This window comes from Pholcus phalangioides, unplaced genomic scaffold, assembly GCF_987345545.1.
Source record: "Pholcus phalangioides strain wild (caught in Gottingen) unplaced genomic scaffold, Ppha-v1.0 ptg000005l_1, whole genome shotgun sequence".
NCBI lineage: Eukaryota > Metazoa > Arthropoda > Arachnida > Araneae > Pholcidae > Pholcus > Pholcus phalangioides.
Genome location: NW_028301598.1, coordinates 11,414,854 through 11,435,156, shown reverse-complemented (window position 1 = coordinate 11,435,156; position 20,303 = coordinate 11,414,854). Strand labels below are relative to the sequence as shown.

Below are 20,303 nucleotides of genomic sequence, written 5' to 3'. Positions count from 1 at the left end.
AGCAATTTGTAGTCGTGTGAGCATCCGTACCATTAAATCGAAATCTCTATTGTTCTACATATAAAGCTCAATGCGAGCAACCAAAGTACTTGAGCTACTGCTGACATAGAAATTATGCGGTTCGAAATTGGCGCTTACGTTGCTTGATCAAACTGGATTTCGTGCTTCAGTTTGTCGCAGTGTTCCTAGAACTTAAGTGTTTCGATCCAGCTCAGTGACCAAAATAATGTGTAACAAAAAGAGTCCAACAAAACCAAACATACAACACAAAGTTACGCACACTCAAGAGGTTTCGAAAACATCTTCGAGTCCATATGGATTAAGTCTCTAGTTTTTATGTATTTACAATAAATTTTGAAAATGTTACGTTTCATCACATAAAGGAACTAATAGTTATCAAAATTTGAAAAAAAAATTTCCGGAGGATTTTAGAAATTTTACAAGAGGAGATTTTGAGCGATCCTATCGCATGTCGTATATTTCGCCGACTGGGAAATCTGCGTACCACCCGAAGGATCCTTTTTTATCCGAATATGCTCCCATGTCCAAGAATCCGTGGTGATCGTCGTCGTCTTGTCTTGGACGGATCTCAGACACCGCAGAATCGGTTGCAGACATTGGCTGGGTTGTCATCACCTTTGGTGATCGATGTTCCTGTTGCCGCCATGATGGTGCACTTTCGACGAGTAGTAGTGGTGAAACAAGCAGACACATAATCACCGTTGTCCAGTCTTTCGATAGCATCTGTGTTGTATAAAGAAAAACCGTAACTATGATTATTATTTCGTAATTGATCGATAAAGAAAGCAATTCAAAATTACTTGAGAATAGATGCGCTTCTTCTTCTAACCAGGCGACTCGAAAAATGTCTTAACACTAACGAACACTATGCGATTACAATCACAAAATTCTCTCCTTTCTATAAAAGTCGTCAGCTGATCAAATGAACGTGACAAGGTTATTTTTAACGAATCTGCACAAAAGTGATAATTATTTCCGGCTTTGAGATGTGAAGTAACACACAGTTTGGTTTTCTCACCTGTATTTTCATAGCTTTAGAAGGTTTGATTGCGAAATTTTTGGCTCGTGGCGGTCTATGAGCTTGGATGAAAAAACACTAACTCATTATGAATTTTTAGGACATTATATGCTGAATATTATTCTGGAAAGAGCTCCGTGGCCTCATTGGCACAAGAAAAATCCATTTGAAAAAATATTTTACACAACTAAATATCATAGAAGAAACAAGTATAAACCCACACACACATTAATTCCACTACTCTTCTTTCTAAGCTATAAGGACCTTTGCGCACTGCGGTGCGGTTGATTTTATCGCAACCGTGGAACTTTTTGCCGAACACAGTTATGTTCGGCAACTCTAATTGCAACAAGAAAAACTGGTAGAGCGTGTGCTTCATATATATATGTAAACAAAAACTATAGATTCTATAGTGTAGAATATAAATTCCCACCTCGAAAGCAATCGCGCCGTAGTGCGCTGTGAGCCTAAGGGTACGAACACACACACGCAGTGCACTTCTGGTTTCCAATTCTGCATGTCGATGCAGTTACGGATTGATTGAAAATACTTGAAATTCAGGTTTTTAACGAATCAGCAACGGGCCGACTTACGAAATTGGAAACCAGCGTGCACTATGTTCGGAACCTAATACCTTTTTATAAGCTAAGCTAGCGAATATGATTCTATGCTACGCCCTTAATTTAAGTAAGCACTACAGTTCCAGCGAAATCGGGGAAAGGAGGGGAAATACCGCTCATTTTGTTGGATAACATTACTATCACTTAACACTATGTGGTTCTCAAAAAGTGCGTCGCAAGGAGTTGGTTTATTGACATCTGCCCATTAAGTGAATTATAAAGTATTTCTTAGCTGGGCTATTCTGAGGAGCCGTGTTGGCAAAAGTTTGGGAACCACTGACATTTAACACATTCGTATCTGGAAGCTAGAATTACCATTTTGCGAATTCGGTGAAGTACCGTAACACCAAAGACCGTTACACACGTTCAGATTTACCTGACCAGGTATACCCGTGCAGGCAAACCTGAACGTGCGTAGGGACCTGCGTAGTAATTTTTTTTTTGCCGCTGTGGTGGTCGAGTGGTCATAGTGACGAACCCCACCGTCGCCACAGTGGTGGTCGGCTGAAGTTGGTTTTCTGTGGTTTCCAACTTCAAGGCGCGAATGCGAGCAGATCTCCCCTTTAAAAAGTCTCACCACAGACCTACAAACAGTACAAATGTAATTCAATCATAACACATCACTCACTTCACTTCTGAAATATACATGGCATCACTGAAAAATCAAAACACTACATACGCACGCAGACTGTTTGGTACACAACACAGTTGTTTACCAACACACCCAGTTACACTTCCGGCACAACTCATTAAGTAGTAAATCGCCCTTGGATGGTGATAGACCCGAGTTGTGCTCGGTTTAAAATAATTTTTTTCCCCTGAACGGATTGCTTTCTACATTCGGCGTACTTGTACGAGCACACCTGAATGTATGTAGGGGTCATCCTGCTTGATGGGCACACATTCAAAAATACAATAAATACCAAATTGAGTTCATTCACATAACTGCCAAGTGATGAACATCATTATTAAGGGTGTCAATAGAAGAAAAAAACAAAAGTTGCTGCAAAAAACCATGTATTTTTGTATCAGTCGAACAAATTTTAATACGGTGGGGCGAGGTGAGAACATGACCGCGCTGTGCCTGTCAGATCAAATGCGCCCGACGGAAGGGAATTAGCTAAAACCTCAAAAAAATTGTTCCTGTCACCTGACCTGAATAGGGATTGATTCGCCGGTCCCGCGGCACAATTTTTAATTTCCGTTCTACCGGTCTTAGACAAGGGCCACTGAAGTACGTGGCCTATATTGTAATGTGAGCGTGAATGTGTGATAAGTGTGTGTATAATGCAGTGTAGGGTCAAAATTGGGGAAAAGTATTTCCCCCTAGTTCTTGTCACCTGCCAGTAAATGAGAGAAATACATGTTTTTGCATGGGTTTCACAGACCCAACTCTTGCACTGGAGGGTTAAATTACTTAAATTTCAAAATGTTGCGTAATCAAGTGCAATGAGCCTAGATCATTTTAGTCACTACTCACGTTCGATACGGTTTCGAGTGAACTGGCTGTTACGCTCTCAAATTTGATCAGATAAAAGACAGCAACTCAACAGCACTAAGACGACTTGTGTCAGTGACATCTAGAAAAAAGAGTGAGAAAAGAAAATGTGAAGGCTCTGTGCGCGCCCGCCTATATTAAATCAGTCTGCGGAATCGAACCCGAGTCTGTCGCTATGGTCGCATAGCGGCAGCTATCATACTAAAAAATAATCAGTTTTAATACACACGCTTAAATATTTTTTTATCATTAAAAATCCTTGGGGGAGGCAGGACCGTCTTAAGAGTATCATGGCCCCCGGGCCAAGCGGTTTTCGAAGGCCCTACCTGGTAAATCATAGAAAATTTCAACCGGATCTCATTTTTGTGAGGCTCCTCTTCTCTTGAGGCCCCCGGGTGGGTCCATGCGTTAAGACGGTACTGGGGGTAATGAAATATGATGCTCCGGACGCTAGATTACAAAGGGCACTGAGTCTGCTGTTTTTCCGTTAAAAATTACGGGGAGAAGGGCGTCAAAATCTGGACCCGGTTGCATAGTAAATTTCGTTTCAAGTTGCGTCTTTAACAGTGACCGAGGAAATTTTGGGAGGAAGGGTAATCGAGCGGATAGTAGTAATACACGTCCCTTCTAATTTTTATTTTAAGTGCGTAAACTTGTTTCTTCTGTGCGCACAATGGCAAAACGCCATATCTACTATCACGTATTTTCCATGCACAGGAACATTTTCATCGTGCGCAGATTAGAGCAAGAGAATTTACAAGGTGGAGTGGCTTGACGGACTATAATCTAGGGCGGCAAGTTCAGAGGAGCTGCAAATTTGAAGAATGATTGGTCAAGAAAATTAGTAGAATGGTGGAAAAAACATAAATCCACACCTCTGCCTTTGGTAAAGCGAGGAACTAAGTGAGGCCAAATAAGTGACTTATGCATGGTGAACGACCAAAACAGTGATCTGTTGAAGTGTGTGCAAGCATGTGTGATTAAAAGAGCAACCTGAAAAATGAAGTGGGACTAGGTCAGTGAATGACCGAGAAAGTGTACAAGCATGTGAGTGACCTTAGAGACAGAGGTGTATCTGCAGTGGCTGGTGCCATGCTGCAGCCCAGAGCAGGATATTGAGAAATGAATTGTCAAGAAAATTAGACTAGAATGGGAGAAAGGTGGCAGAACCATAAACCTGCCTCTGGATTAGAGGGAGCAGTTAGATAAACGTTAAAGTAGCATCTGGATGACGGGGAAAGAATATATATAAATGAAATTGTGCATACATAATAAACATGCTCACCTTAGGTAAGAGTGAAGAATTCATGGTCTGCACTTGGTAACATACACTATGAAGGTTTGATTCTTTTCACATTTCAACACATTTTATATCAGACACACACACACACGAAAAAAAAAATTGCTTTACATTGTAGAGAGGTATAAATGAGTATATTTTTTTTAAATAAGAAACCTATTTCTGAGATTATCCTGTAATTAAATGCAGGTAAGAGATCTAATATCTGTGTTCTATATATTTTTTTTTTCTACCTAGTCCTAATAGTTTCCTTTAATTTAGAAAACGTGAAAAACAAAAATCATTTAGAGTGTTCTATAATAAACAACAGATTCTATACACATTTAGGAAGGGAAAGCTTTTCTTTCTTTTCTAAACAAAATGATTCCCTAATTTTAAGTTACGAAAAAAGTGGAAGTGTCACATTTAGTAGGAAAAACTTTTCAACTTCGACAAGTAAAAAAAATATCTAAACACATAGGAAACAGTGCTAGAAGGAAAAGCACTGAACTGTGAACATCCTCTTTTTTCTTCTTCCTACAGAGTTAATTTTGGGGTTCGATTCACTAGTTGAAGAGAAAGAGAAGACAAGAGCATTTTTTATATATACTTTTTATCAACTGGCAAAAAAAAAAACTTCAGAAAACTATTAACCAGGAAATAAACACAAGTTTAAAATAGCATACACCTGCGCTGTTCTTATAGCTGTTTTATTTACTCTTTACATCACATGTTATAACAAAGTTTAGTGTCTTACAACAGCGGTTAATGAACAAATCATGTCTAGGTGTAAGCATAAAAGAGACTGTCACACAATATAATCAAAAACAAAAAAATAAAACCACAAGTAAATTATTTTGTATATAACTGCAAAATACATACAATATATAGAAACACAATTTTTTTCGTCAAATATTGCACATGTACACACGAAAACAGCAGTGAAATATACACACTTGTCATTTTTACATATTTTACACTTCCTCTGCTAAAAAATATATTTTTATATCTCTAAATAGTTACGAATCTTTGGTTAATTCTAGATTCTCTGCCTTTGGCAGTGCAGACTATATTGCATTGAAATGAAAGCATGGTTGATTCAGTGGCTATGCATCAACATTGACAGTGCATGAAAGGTATTCCAGACTGACTGTCTTTCAATCATAGCAACAGACTTCTTTGAACACTTCTTCTGAAATATTGTAATTATCCTGATGCTCAAAGCTTTTTGGATACCATAAATGCAGGCTACTTTGGCCTTAAGGTGTTACTTTGTCCCTAACCAAAAGAAAATGATAGCTACAAGCTAATTGCTTCAGGTTTGCATAATAATTGGCGATTATGGCAGGCCGCATCATTAGTTAGGCAAGTTCACTTTCAATAGAGGTCTAATATTCACCACTAAGGTGCGCGCCGCAGTAGTTTTCATAACTTTATTAACTACACCTGTTTCGTTGATGTCAAACTTCCATTTTGCGCAAGGAACTGTGTCTCAGTGCCGTATATACGGGATGACCAGCAACTTTCAGCAACTTCATGTTAGTGCCTCTGGTTCAGGCAAGTATCAAATTTTAAAGAAAATATGCTGATTAAGAATGCAAAACAGCTTTTTGTTGAACTATCAAGGTTTAATGGATACGTGAATAGATCAAAAAACAATACTGATAACTTTAAAAACGGGTTAGTTTGTCACAATTAATAAGTGGGATAAAGTAGCAGAAAATGCTTGTGCCAACATTGGGAACTAGTATTCCCAGTGGTAAAAATGACAACAAATCTGTTGAGGAAAATGAGTTATTGGAATCAATGAAACAGTCAACCATTTCGCTTTATACAAAGTACAATGACTGAATAACAAGTGAAGAAAATTAGGAAAGAAAAGTCACATTCCTCTATGGCGAATTGAATGTTGCCATCTGGGCAGGGGGCTAATTTCATTAGAAGCTGTTGCTGAGTTATAAGGCTGACTATTGCACACTCCTAAGGAACATATTGTTCTAAGGTTACAAAATGTCTGTCCTCTGTAGCTTAAAAGTAGAGCACATGCCTGGAAAGTGCGAGGTTTGTGGTTCAATTCCCCACAAGGAATACTTTTCTTTCCTAATTATCTTTGCTTAGTATCCAGTCATTGTACTTCACATTGGAATTAACTCCGCCACAAACTATGGATACCTAATCTCTAAAAAAACACTGGAAAGAGGAAATATTGTAATAGTTTCACGGAAGGAAAAATATTTTCCAGAACTGGTTATAAGTGCAGTAGAAAATGGATTATATAGAGCCTACAAAAAAAGCTTGGAAGTGTCAAACAGAAAAAAAAGAAGACACCTTTTCTACAAATGATCTAATATCAAGCCTCAAAAATGATTGGAAAGGGGACTTTTTTCTATGAATATACCATCAAAAATTGAAAGTTGTTTTTGAACTTATAAGACTGATACAAGGATTATACTTAGAGACACCCTATTTTTTAAGACTTCTAATAAGACTGGTGTTTAGTCTGTTTTCTTCACTGATTTATAAACATTTCTTTCTTTTGGACGAAGAATTAAACTAAGAATGAATAAAATGCATTTTTGTATTGATATGTGATGGTGTACTTTTTCTTCAAAACCATTGGGTTCCATTGCTTCAAGAATGTTCTATGGGATGTTTTAAAATAGGAATATTTGATGTGGGACAAAGTTAACCTAAATTACCGGCTACTTTGTCTCTTGAGACATATTTATTTTTTACCTTTCAAGGTAAAAAATAAATAAATAAAAATATTATAGAAAGGGGATTTCTTATATCAGTCTTTTAGAAAAAGGTTTGAACTATCTAAAAACTACCTTAAATCTCATTATTTATTGTTATTTTCTAGCATAAGATTAAACAAAAAGTTTCATAACAGAGGCTCAAAATAACCTGTGTTTACGGTACTTATCATGAATATTTTTTAGATGTTGAAGCTTTTCTTCTTAGCAGTGATTCCCTCAATCCAGACAGCAAAAACCATGAAACCATGTAAGAAATTTCAGAACGTTGATTGCAAACTGACATTGGCAACAAAATTCATTTTAAAAAACATTATTAAAATGAAACTTGTTTTATTTATAAGCAATAAATGATGCTCGTGCAAGTATATATTAAAAAACACACATCAATATTAAAAAAAATTTGAAATAAAATTTGCAAAAGTAACATTAAAATAAACGATAACAAAAAAAAAATTACATAAAATGTTTGTATTTTCTGATCTTTCAGCATTTTTTAAAATCACACTGCCATACCTCCCATAAGTTGGGAAATAGGGTTACTAGAGGTCCTAATTTCTGATGTCATTCGGAGTGTCCTTGCACACACACATTTTTTTAATTTCTTCCTTGTCATTTATTGAAATTATTTTTTTCCTTTGCTTGAAAAGCCTTGTGCTCAAAAACCGAATATCTTCATCAGTGTGTGTACATATTTTTTTCCTTACCCATATTTACACACTTTAATCTATCAACATCTAAATTCGCTGAAAACAAGAGCCAATGGCTCCCTTCATATCCATGATACTTGTATGCAAAGAGAGGACAATCCGGAAACAGCTGTGGTACAAAAACACCACAACTTCCGTTTCAAGAATACTATTGTTTGCTTAGCAACCAGGAGGAAGTTACTTGGGGCCATCTGAAAGCATCATGGGTCTTTAGAAAAATTAATTTTGGGACATCTTCTACCTGGCTGAAAATACCAACTTACCAATTTACAGTGAGATGAATGGCTTTTTTCTCAGCCCAAGATATCAAGGAAACAGTTATTTTCTGGATATGATGCTGAGGTGAACTTGGAAAGAAAAGTCATCACGTCTCCGCCGGCACTCGAACCCAGGCCCTCTTGCATACAGGGCAAGCATGCTACCATCTACACCACTGGAGACATGACCCTGCCTTCCTTATTTCACGCCCTGTGGCATGAGGCGATGAAGTAGAGGCATTAGTAGCCTCTCTTAACTTCAGGAAATTTGATAGGGGGATCCTTGATATCTTGGGCTGAGAAAAAAGCCATCTATCTCACTCTAAACTGCCCCACTCGGGGGCCAATGTTTCAACATTGTATACACGTCCTTTCTTTTCTACTCTCTCAATTGGTGTCCATACTTCCTTTGAGATTAGTATAGTATCTGTTGATGTTATCTCTGCTGTTATAGCAGATGAAGCATCTACTTTTCATTTCTGGACCGCAGTGTAATAACTAACAAGCAACATCATACAATACTTATAACTCACATGATCATACAGTCAATGCTCATTATAGCGACAGTTCCATTATCTATATATATAAAATTGATTTTCTGTGTGTGTGTGTGTGTGTGTGTGTGTGTGTGTGTATGTTCTCTATACAAATCTACAATTTTAGATCGATCGTCGCCAAATTTTGCATGTATACCAAATGAGACCCGACTTGAACGATAGGCTACTTTAAAATTTCGTCAGACCAGGGCAAATGCCCCAAATGGGCAAAAAACTGTCCGGCAACAATGGTTTTTGGGCCTCAACAATCACTTTCCGAACGTTTACTTTGGCTACCGTGGTTCCCTAGCGATGAGTTTCAGACGTGTTTATGTCTTTACAATGGTTTGTCACTTCCTTAATGCTACCAGTTATGTATAATAGTTTATGCCTTTATAATGGTTTGCCAGATTTTCAATACTCTCAGTAATGAGGCTTTTTGAATAGACGTCATAATCATCACCATCATCGCTTTGAGGGTCAGGAAAAGGGTGATCCTCATAGAAATCACTATTAAAATTGCCGATTTAACTGCATAAATACGGAAATTTAGTGGGGGGGGGGGGGGGTTCCCTGCCACATCAATAATTTTAAAAATTAAATTGAATTCTTGATTTTTGAAATATGGAATTCACTTGGAGATACGAAGCCCAGAAAATTAAAAATATGAATAATTTGCCGGATCTACTTTTGAGTTTGATATCCATGTAATAACATTGATTTCAACTTTTTATTTATATCTTCTCAAGCATGAAAATTAATGTCTCCGTATTGTCTTTTGATATTTATTTGCATAAATTTATATAGTTTAGGATGTTTTTAAAATTAGTCATGGGCCCCGTAAAGTACATCGAAGAAATTCCTCAGCTTTAATTAAGCATTTTTGGGAGCTGAAACATACACACACACAGGCAGATAGACAACTTGAAGTTCGGGGAGGGTGAGATCAAAATACCTAGAACTCCTTGAAAAAGGAAAAAAATCATTTCTACGTTTCTTGAAATCTAGATTTGTTTATTTCATGAAGTCGCCATATTGATTAACTTAGACACGGTGTATATGTACCTCAAAGAAAGAGGGAGAGATCACGTGATCCAAAAAGCCTCATTGAAGAAAACCCGGGCAGCGCCGGGTATTATAGCTAGTCTATATATAAAATTTATTTTCTGTCTGTCTGTGTGTGTGTATGTTCTCTATACAAATCTACAATTTTAGACCGATCGTCGCCAAATTGTATATATATACCAAATAGGACCCGACTTAAACGATAGGCTACTTAAAATTTTTGTCAGAGCAGGTTAAATGCCCCAAATGGGCAAAAAACCGTAGAGCAACAATGGTTTTTGGGCCTCAACAATCACTTTCCGAACGTTTACTTTGGTTACCGCGGTTCCCTAGCAATGCGTTTCAGACATGTATATGCCTTTACAATGGTTTGTTATTTCTTCAACGCTGCCAATGTATGTATAATATTTATGCCTTTATAATAGTTTGCCATATTTTCAATAATCCCAGTAATGAGGTTTTTTGAATGACGTCAAAATCATCATCAGTATTGCTTTGAGGGTCAGGAAAAGGGTGATCCTCATAGAAGTCAGTGTTAAAATTGCCGATTTTAATGTAGAAATGTGGAAATTTGGTGAGGTTTTCTGTCACATCAATAATTTTAAAAATTGTATTAAATACTCGATTTTTAAAATATTGCATATCTCTCAAAGCGAACTCAAAGCCCAGGAGATTAAATATTAAGTAATTAGCAGGATCTACTTTTGAGTTGGATATCCATGCAATAACATTGATTTCAACCGTTTATTTATATCTTCTCAAGCATGAAAATTAATGTCTCTGTATTGTCTTTTAATATTCAACTGCATAAATTCACATATAGTTTATAGTGTTTTAAAATTAATTATGGGCCCGTAAAAAGTACATTGAAAAAATTCCACAGCTTTAATTAAGCATTTTTTGAAGGAAAAACAGGCAGAGATGGGTAACTTAACTAAGTTTTGGGGTGTGGGGGGGGGGGATTGAAATACCTAGCACCCTTTAAAAAAAGGAAAAAAAAATAATTTTTTTATGTTTCTTTAAATCCAGTTTTGTTTCTTTCATGAGTCATGCAGGAAGTCGCCATATTGGTGAACTTAGACACAGTTTGCATGTCCCTCAAAGAAAGAGGGAGATATCACGTGATCCAAAACAGCCTCATTGAAGAAAACCCGGGCAACGCCCAGTATTATATATAGTTATATATATATAGTTATATATATCTTGACTTTTGATGTTGGAGAATTTAGTATAATCTACTTGCAAATGGTGAGAGACATGATGGGATGTCTGATAAATATCTGTGTGTGTGTGTGACTGTTGCATGACTGACCTCTCCATGCAAGGGGAAAAGTGTTGAGGTCGATTGTTTTTCAGAATTCAAATTAACGAGAAAGGGTATGGAAGGTTCTTACCATGAATTACGCACACACCATCCAGCACTTTCTTGATTATATCCATTCAACATGACTATCTCAAATATGCACACTGTGATATTCCTGGAGCCTGAATTGTGATTACATAAGTCAGTGCATGCAATCAATTTATTATTTTCTAATCTTACGCATTTTCATTTGCAAAAACTCACATTACAAAAAATGAACAATATAATTTTTTATTCTGTCCAAATATGGAATGCTTTTAAGAAACTAATTTTTTTCAAACTTTCTATGTAACAACCTCCCAATATAACGTCAGTTTTCCATGAAATGAAGAGGGTGGCTATAATGAGAATGATTCAATTTTGCCAAAAAGCAGTTCAAACTTATGTAGCAGAAGCATAGCAACATTCCAAATCTTTTTGTGTGTATCTCATGAAAATATTTCCCATTTGCCACATTTCTTTCCCTCATGGCCAAAATTACTCAGACATAAGTATTTGTAATATACAAGTAGTATAGTGTGAAAATTCTCATTGAAAAAATTCACAATCAACACAAGTAGCAACATTTTTCTTTGGTTCCATGCATAAATATTGTAAAAATCAGGGGTTTTAAACTTTTAGCTGTGATAGCTCAACTCATCTCTCAACATCGGCACAAGCACCTCCTTATTCCCTATTTTGTACATGACTAAATTTTAAAAAACGTTTTCCACTAAGTAGGTGCGAAAATTCATAAGTTAGAGCTTCTCTCAACAGTATGACAACCACAAACATGTTATTTTTTCACAGATACTCTAACAACTAAACCAGTATACAATCAACGATAAAGAACAACTTATCGTTGAAAAGATAATCACCGAAATCAGAACAAAAACATGAAAACAAATTACCACAAAATTGCATCACTTTAACTAATCACTCATCACTGTTTTATAGGCACAATTTTCCTGCAACATTTTGTCTGGTACTGAATAAGGATGAAACTGACAGTCGATATAAACACTTTTTCTGCTTGACGGACGAAATTTTTTTAAAAGTGATAAAAGTGACTAGATAACAATTAAAGCATTTGTAGCAATTCAAGACATTTATAGGGAGTTAATGCAAACACACAAGTTGAATCAGCATACCAGACCATTTTGAATATACTAAAAACAATATTGCACTCATTGATGTCGCCACTTGACTTGATATCTGTTCAGTTATGCATAGTTAATAGCAAGCTATTCTGCAATTAAGCTGGTCGATAATTTCCAACTTTTGTGTAGTTGAAATTGCCTGATACAAGCCTACGCTTCAGCTCACTCCACAGCAAATCTCGTTCTCTATCACACATTTTTAGCAATGAGTTGTTTTCTTGGGCACGTCGAGAAAGATAAGGCAGGACTTCTTCTATTGCACCATATGGGACATATTTATAAACGGAATATCCAGCTTGTCCTGAAATGAAATGAAAGAAGAAAAAAAATGTTATAAAGCATATGTTAATTAATTAATATATTGTAATTCTGCAGTAATATCAGAAAACCAGGGCAGAGCTTAAGCAGTTTGCATCCCAGTACAAAAAAGAATTTTACAGCCCTCTTTAATATTAGGAGCCACAAAATGGGATTATTATAGATAATTTTGATAAAGTCCCTATATAATTATAATACTCCCTGGTCTCGGTGCACTTTTCATAATATTGTTACGATCTATAGACGATAGATGGAGCGATTTGCTCGATGGCTCTCAGAAATATCAAAATCTGTTGATACCGGATTTGGTATTGCGCACAGGCATGCGATTGGCAAAGAAGTGGTGGAGGGTTGGGCAGAAGCTTCCAGAAGGTTACGCCCATCCACACAGTGGTGCCACAAACCTGGTACTATGAAATAGAAATTTGTGGAATGTTCCTTTTCTCGAAGTTTCGATCGGAGCTATAAATATAAGGCGATCGCAAGAGAGATGTGGAGGCTCGAACAGAGAGATTAGACAGACTGAATGAAAAGTCAGTTGTGATTGAACTTTGCGAGAAAGTTGTTAGCTCTATGATTAGCTTGTAAATTACTGTTCTGTAAATAAATCTGTGATTGTCCGTCGAACCTTTTCTTGTTTTGCAATCTCGAAGTCTTGTGAAAAATTATCCGGAACAATTCAAGACTTGCTGAAGATAAGAAGGTTGGACATGGACGAGATGCAAGAACAACTGAACCAGTTGATGAATGTTATGGGCCAGATGAAGTTGGACATCGTCGAAGAGATGAAGAAATCTGCCGTAGCAGTGAATGACAAGATAGAGGACATGAGGGCAGCTGTGAAAGATGTCACCACCTCCATTGCTGCCGTCAGAGAGCTAAAAGATCTGAAGAGTGCCAAAAACAATCATGGGACCAAAAAAAATTAGAAAGACAAGTCGTTGGAAACCTGGAACCACCACGAAAAAGACCACCTGCAGAGCGTATGCTCAGTTGCAGCTACTGGTGCGAAAGGTGCGCCATGGCAAGTGTACCACATCTCTCAGTTGCACAGAGGAAGCCACAAACTCCACGTAAGAGGCGAGATTGATGGACTGCCATGTAGGATGGTCATCGGCTCCGGAGCCAATATGAGCATTGTCAGGACGGACTTGGCTCGGAAATTCCAGCAACAACTTCTCTATGTACCACCATCGCTGACGTTGCAGACTGTCACAGGACAGAAAATGACTGTGCGAGGAAAATTGAGAGTCTCACTGAGATTTGCCATGGACACCTACCCACACACCATCTTCGTGGAAGATATAAGGGATCCGTGCATCATCGGAGTGGCCTTCTTGAGGAAACTGATTTTCCATGGACATGAGAAATGACCAGTTGCACATGCCGAAGGAACGTATCGCTCTGCTAGGATGTGGTCGTGACAAAGTACCTCCAAGGAAAGTGATGGATATTCCAGACGCGGAAAAAGAGTGCACCGCCGATGCAGAGAAGAGCAATGGCAGGACCGGGACTGTTCTCTCACGAGAGTCAGATGCCATCAAGAGGACGATCCAGCCTCATAAAGAAAAAGCGCATGGAAATGCCAATGCCCTGACAAGAGGAGCGGATCCACAGAACCGTTATAGTTACCTCAAGGCAGAAGAGAAGTAAGGGCCGGCGAACCCTGCAGTGAGACAGATAACATCTCAAGTCTCGAGTGACGATCCTTGGAGCGACAAGAATACTCGGAAAGCCCAGCCAGAAGATCCATATAATGGACTTGAAAGAATCCATCGGGAGTAAACCAACATGGCAAGACCTCGCCTCTTCCAGTCTGACGACCAAAATATACTGGACGCTATGGGACTCTCTGGAGATGAGAGATGGTGTGCTGTACCGCAGATGGGAGTCGAAGGATGAAAAGACGTTCTGGTGGCAACTCGTCCTACCAAGGTGGCGTGTGAAATAAGTTCTGAAAGAATTATACGTAAACCCACACAGGTAGACATTTCAGCATGATTAAGACACTCCAGAAGGTCAGTGAACGATTCTGTTGGGACAAATCCAGCACCGATCTGGAAGAGTGGTGCAAGAATTGCGACGGCTGCGCCGCCCGCAAAGGACATCAGAGGAACACCCGGGACTACCTTCACCGCCACAAGCGCCATTTGAAAGGCTCGCTCCGAACATCCTGCGACCGTTACAGAGGACCGCCCACGAGAGCACCAGATACTCGCCATTGCTCATGAGACAGAACCTTCGCCAGCCAAGTGATCTGATGTTTCGGTGACCAATAGATGCTGCTTTTCCACCAGAAGAATACCAGGGACTCCAGGAGCACCTTGAGGAAATGCATCGAATTTCAAGACACAGGATCAACATAGACTCCGAAAAGATGAAGAACGGCTACGATGCGAGGGCCACATCTCATGACTTCAAGGAAGGAGACTTCATCTGGCTCTGGAACCCGAAGCGTCGGAAAGGAGAGACTGAACGATGTCGTAGCGCGGATCCAGAAAACGCCATCCTTGAAGTACAAGGTGGTCCACTTTAACAGACTGGCCTCTTACCGCAGTGACAATCCGCAGATGTAAGGACTGAATTGTTGGGATGAACAATTCTGAGAGGGGGGACAATGTTATGATCTATAGACAATAGATGGCGCGATTTGTTCGATGACTCTCAGAAATATCAAAATCTGTTGATACCAATCTCGGTATTATGCACAGACATGCGAATGGCGAAGAACTGGTGGAGTGTTGGACAGAAGCTTCCACCCATCCAGACAGTGGCGCCACAAACCTGATACTATGAAATAGAAATTTGTGGACTGTTCTTTTTTTTGAAGTTTCGATCGGAGCTATAATTATGAAGCGATCGCAAGAGAGATGCTAGATTCCAAATTACAGAGACTCGATGAAAAGTCAGTTGTGATTGAATTTTGCGAGAAAATTGTTAGCTCTGATTAGCTTGTAAATATGTGTATAAATTATTGTTCTGTAAATAAATCTGTGTTTGTCCATCGAACCACTTCTTGTTTTGCAATCTCAAAGTCTTGTGAAAAATTATCCGCACAACAATATTAACATACTCTATTTACCAGGGTGTTTCACGAAAGACCCCTAACTTTGAAAATAAATAACTTGGAAACGAGGATAGATAGAAACATGAAACTAATGGTATGGTTATTTAAAAAACCGTAAAAATCTGATACAGAAACCTAAAAAAATTTAGTTACAAATTGCACTGATAGATGGCGCAGCAGGCGACATTATCATAAGTAGTCTACATATTCCCGCAACCTCACCCCCTGCGACTACTTTCTGTGGGGAACACTGAAGGACATTGTTTACCGAAACAATTCTTTAACACTCAACGAGGTGGAGGCGGCTACTTGTCAAGTTTGTGTGTCGATTTCTGGTGACAAACTACAGAGTTACTGACAATTTCATTCTTCGCTTGCGACATGTGTTGTATGAAAGGTGCACATTTTGAATCGCTTTTGATGTGAATGCAATGAGGGCTGCTTGCATTACCCACTATGTACAGTCTACTTATGGTAACATTGCCTGCAGTGCCATCTTTTGGCACAATTTATAACTAAAATTTTGAGGTTTCTATGTCAGATTCTTAAGTTTTTTTAATAAACATACCACTGGTTTCATGCTTCTATCTATCCCCATTTCAGAGTTATTTATTTTCAAAGTTAAGGGTCCTTGGTGAAACACCCGGTATATAAAGTCAAGTGTTTGTTGATAGAGCATAAGATTCATATTTACATCTGAATCTGATATAAATATGAAAACAAATGAACATCAGATATGATGACATATCTGAACTGATAGGATTTTAAGCAAGGGCTTTGTTAACACATTGTTGACCAGTCACGAGTAAACTTATGATTGGTGCGCCTTTGTTTCGCGTCAGCTTCGTACGATCAGTGCATTCTTGGAGAGCATAGAGTGTAATTGTTGGTTCAGCATACCACAAGCTTCTTTAGCTAATATTTATCTAATAAAACCCGTCAAGTTAAAAATGAAAGAATTAAAAATGAAAAATTAAATGAAATTCATTTATATATTAAATTATTATAAAAAAGTTTATTTACATTGTTTCACTAACACATCCAATTCCGAAATAATAGCCAGTGACATGAGATAGACTAAGAAAAAATGCCGGTCAGCAATGTGTTAAGCAGTAAATGTCAAGAATTCAGGTTTAAACCCAGTGGACAGTGTCATGAATGGCATTTTCCCCCATCATAATATTTGAACTTCTGAAATTGCACTTGAACTTCTGCCCATGGATTTTACTCTTGGTTTATACTGAATGGCGCCCAGACACTAAACATGATGAAAATTCAATAACATTCCCAATTGGCCAATCAGATTAGAGCTTTTTGTAACATAGAAGTATCTCTTAGTTACTCACACCTTCTTTGCGGTTTTTTGTGTGAAGGGTTCACGTATTACACAGTTCCCTGAGGTGCGCCAGATTCTTAAGCAAAAGTCACAAAAAGTTATATATATATTAAATATTTAAAAGGAACCACTTTTAAATATTGAAAATGTAGCTCAAAGGGATGTTTGGGTCACCTACCGGCCGTAAGGAAAATGGTGATGACCAGCCTTTGGTAAGAGCCTTTTTGTGTGCATGTGGAGAGGGGGGGGGAACATTCTGATAATCGATTCTTTTATTTTTGTGAAATGTGTATTATTCATTCACAGCAGCATCCACCTGTGTCTGGTTGCCTGGCTCAAACATCTCCAAAATTAAGATGTACAAAATGGCAGAAAATCAAATAATTACAGTCTTTTGACAAATGCATTAATACTTTTAGTGCTGCGTCATTTGCATACACTGCCCTGAACTTCACATATGTAAAGCAGGAGGAAGATATTTATCAACACCTTAGAAGAAATTTATTTGTTAGGGGAGATGGATGATGATCCATGATTATTATTTGTTAGAAGTTAGTGAGCTTTTATTGTCTAATTTTTGTGTTTGAATGGATTGAAAGTGTTTTAGCAAATATAGTTTAATCAAATATGGAAGTAATTAACTCTTATTCAATATGAATTTACAATAGAATTATGCAGAACACATAATGAGAACTCTAAAACACAAAAAATGTTCAGAATCTTTCTCGGGAAAGTAATTAAGGGGTGAAGTCAAGCTCAAGTGGCAAGTAATTTTGGTATTTAAAGATATAATTTTTAGAAACATGTTTAATAATCTAACAGAAAGGATAGATAGAACGATCAAAATGCAAGTAGAGAGATTCTCAAAACGTCCACTATGTGAAAAACATGATGAATTTAATTGAAGACGTAGACTGAATGCTAGTGTATCACTTGTAAAATGTTGGCTGAACATTGTGGGCTTGTTTGCTTGTCTTCCAATTGAAACAAAAAATCTTTACTACTTAATTACGGACAAGCAAGGGAGAGACAGAATTATGCCAATCTTCCTATTAACAAGAAAAAAACCAAGATACAAATAGGTAATATATAATATTCATATGAGGTATTGCAGGTTCTAATAGGTAGTTATAAGGAAATTATTGAGGTATTATAGGCAAGGTATCCCCACTTTTGCCTCGGTGTTAAACATGAAGGCAAAAGCAAGGATGCTTTTGGGCTAAAGGTGTCAGTCCTCATTAACCTTCTGAATAAAAACAAGGGACAGGTTAAACTACAAAAATTTATTTCATAACTATGTCATTCTTAACGACATAAAACATGTCACTATTACTGATATTCTAGCGAGACAATAACCGTAAATATTGCTCAAGGTTGTTAAACATTACTCAAAAGGCAGCAAAAGAGTTTTATGAGTGGTGAAGTCAGAGCCATATAACTTCAATACCACCAAGCATTTATGGATTGAATTCATTAGACAAGACAGAGTCTGGAATTATTTGAATTCAATGGTTTTTCCAATTGTGTGAAAAAAGAATGAGGAAAAATATCCACTGGCCATGGGACAAGCACATTGAGTCCATGCCAAAGACATGCCAAGTACAGTAGTTTTACAATCCAAAGATTTTCTATAAAGAAAAGTTCACTTACTGTACTTTATTATAATACCCATGACATGACTGGATTTTGACTATTTATTAGTTGTTTGCTGTCTTGTTTGTGTCAAAAGACTTCTGAACCACCATAAAAGCGATTAATTTTTTTCTTTTTTTGATTTTACAAAATGTAGATAAGCAGTTTTTACAAACTTGACTGAGTTGTGTCAACACCAGCTTTAGTAGACTAAAGCTGGTGTTGATTGTGTATATAGTGTAAAATAAAAAGATCTTCAATATCTCTCATCTTCCTGTAGATTCTCATTTATCCAGTTTCAAAGATATTCATTTTGACCTCAAGTTAGTTTTTGTCTCTTTTTTTGTGTTCCTCTGTGTTTTAAAAAACTTATCTTTATATTTTGGGCAGAACCTAGAATGAATGAAATGAATGGAAAATCACATTAGCTATAGGGAAAACATGTTTTGGCTTACAAAGATTGACTAATGAACATGATTCTGGAACAAATCATCTTTGTTAGCTGAGGTAACACTGTAGGTAGTTCTGATTACATATAAATTTTCGAAAAAGAATTCATTTCTCACCAAGAGGGAAGCTAACATGATCACACATCCCATAGAGTTGCCCAAAACAGATAACTTTATGCTCCGGTTTAATGCCAAGCTCTTCCATCCTAAAAAAAACATCCAAAAGATAACTTTGCAATTAAAATATTGCAGTACATAATTATAAAGAATATTTCTTAAACATTTATTGGTTAGGGTGCCAATTACTCAAATACAATGCCACAACAGGCAAAATGCCCAAAGGTGAATGAGAAAAAGATGCCCATAACAAATATAGGTGTCATATATTTCAAAAATACAGCAACCCAATTAAAAACATAATCACGAAAATTATAAACAATATATACACATGATACAATGCCCATAAAGAATATTATGGTTGTCTTATTGGAAGGGAAGGCTTGTCAAGTTGGGAAATGTTTAGTGCATAACACCTCCATGCATAACCCTTCTTCATTTAATCACAGCAACAAAAACTGGTTTAATGTGAATTAATAAATGAGATTTTTTCACATAGAGTAAAACCTATTGAGCAAGATATGACATATACCAATATGTCGAAGAAACTAAAATTTTTCAATGTATTTAATCTATATATATAAAATTGATTTTCTGTGTGTGTGTGTTCTCTATACAAATCTACAATTTTAGATCTATCGTCACCAAATTTTGCATATATACCAAATGAGACCCGACTTAAACGATAGGCTACTTTAAAATTTCGTCAGAGTAGGGCAAATGCCCCAATGGGCAAAAAACTGTCGGGCAACAATAGTTTTTGGACCTCAACAATCACTTTCCGAACGTTTACTTTGGTTACCGTGGTTCCTAGCAATGCGTTTCAGACGTGTATATGCCTTTACAATGGTTTGTCATTTCTTCAACGCTGTCAGTATATGTATAATATTTATGCCTTTATAATGGTTTGCCGCACTTTCAATACTCCCAGTAATGAGGTTTTTGGAATGACGTCGTAATCATCATCAGCACCGCTTTGAACGTCAGGAAAAGAGTGATCCTCCCCATAGAAATCCGTGTTAAAATTGCAGATTTTAATGTAGAAATACGAAAATTTGGTGGGGCTTTCTGTCGCATCAATAATTTTAAAAATTTTATTGAATAATCGGTTTTTGAAAGATT

At 37.2% G+C, this 20,303-nt stretch overlaps 2 protein-coding genes across 2 annotated transcripts in view; both read right to left on the bottom strand.

Annotated features, from left to right (window-relative positions):
- Nucleotides 1-335: 335 nt before the first annotated feature.
- LOC149086299 (uncharacterized) lies at nucleotides 336-4,474 on the bottom strand. Its single transcript, XM_089232324.1, has 2 exons — nucleotides 4,443-4,474; nucleotides 336-744 (listed from the first exon to the last, which is right to left on the bottom strand). The coding sequence occupies exons 1-2, from the start codon at nucleotides 4,464-4,466 to the stop codon at nucleotides 463-465; spliced, it is 306 nt and encodes a 101-aa protein (XP_089088450.1). The 5' UTR covers nucleotides 4,467-4,474; the 3' UTR covers nucleotides 336-462.
- A 6,414-nt stretch (nucleotides 4,475-10,888) lies between these two features.
- slgA (proline dehydrogenase slgA) overlaps nucleotides 10,889-20,303 on the bottom strand; it is a 58,452-nt gene continuing 49,037 nt past the window's right edge. The window contains exons 12-13 of the mRNA XM_089232323.1: nucleotides 19,182-19,270; nucleotides 10,889-12,563 (exon numbers count right to left, since the gene is read on the bottom strand). Of these exons, the coding sequence (XP_089088449.1) occupies nucleotides 12,358-12,563; nucleotides 19,182-19,270 (295 nt within the window). The 3' untranslated portion in view covers nucleotides 10,889-12,357. The remainder of the gene's footprint in view (nucleotides 12,564-19,181; nucleotides 19,271-20,303) is intronic.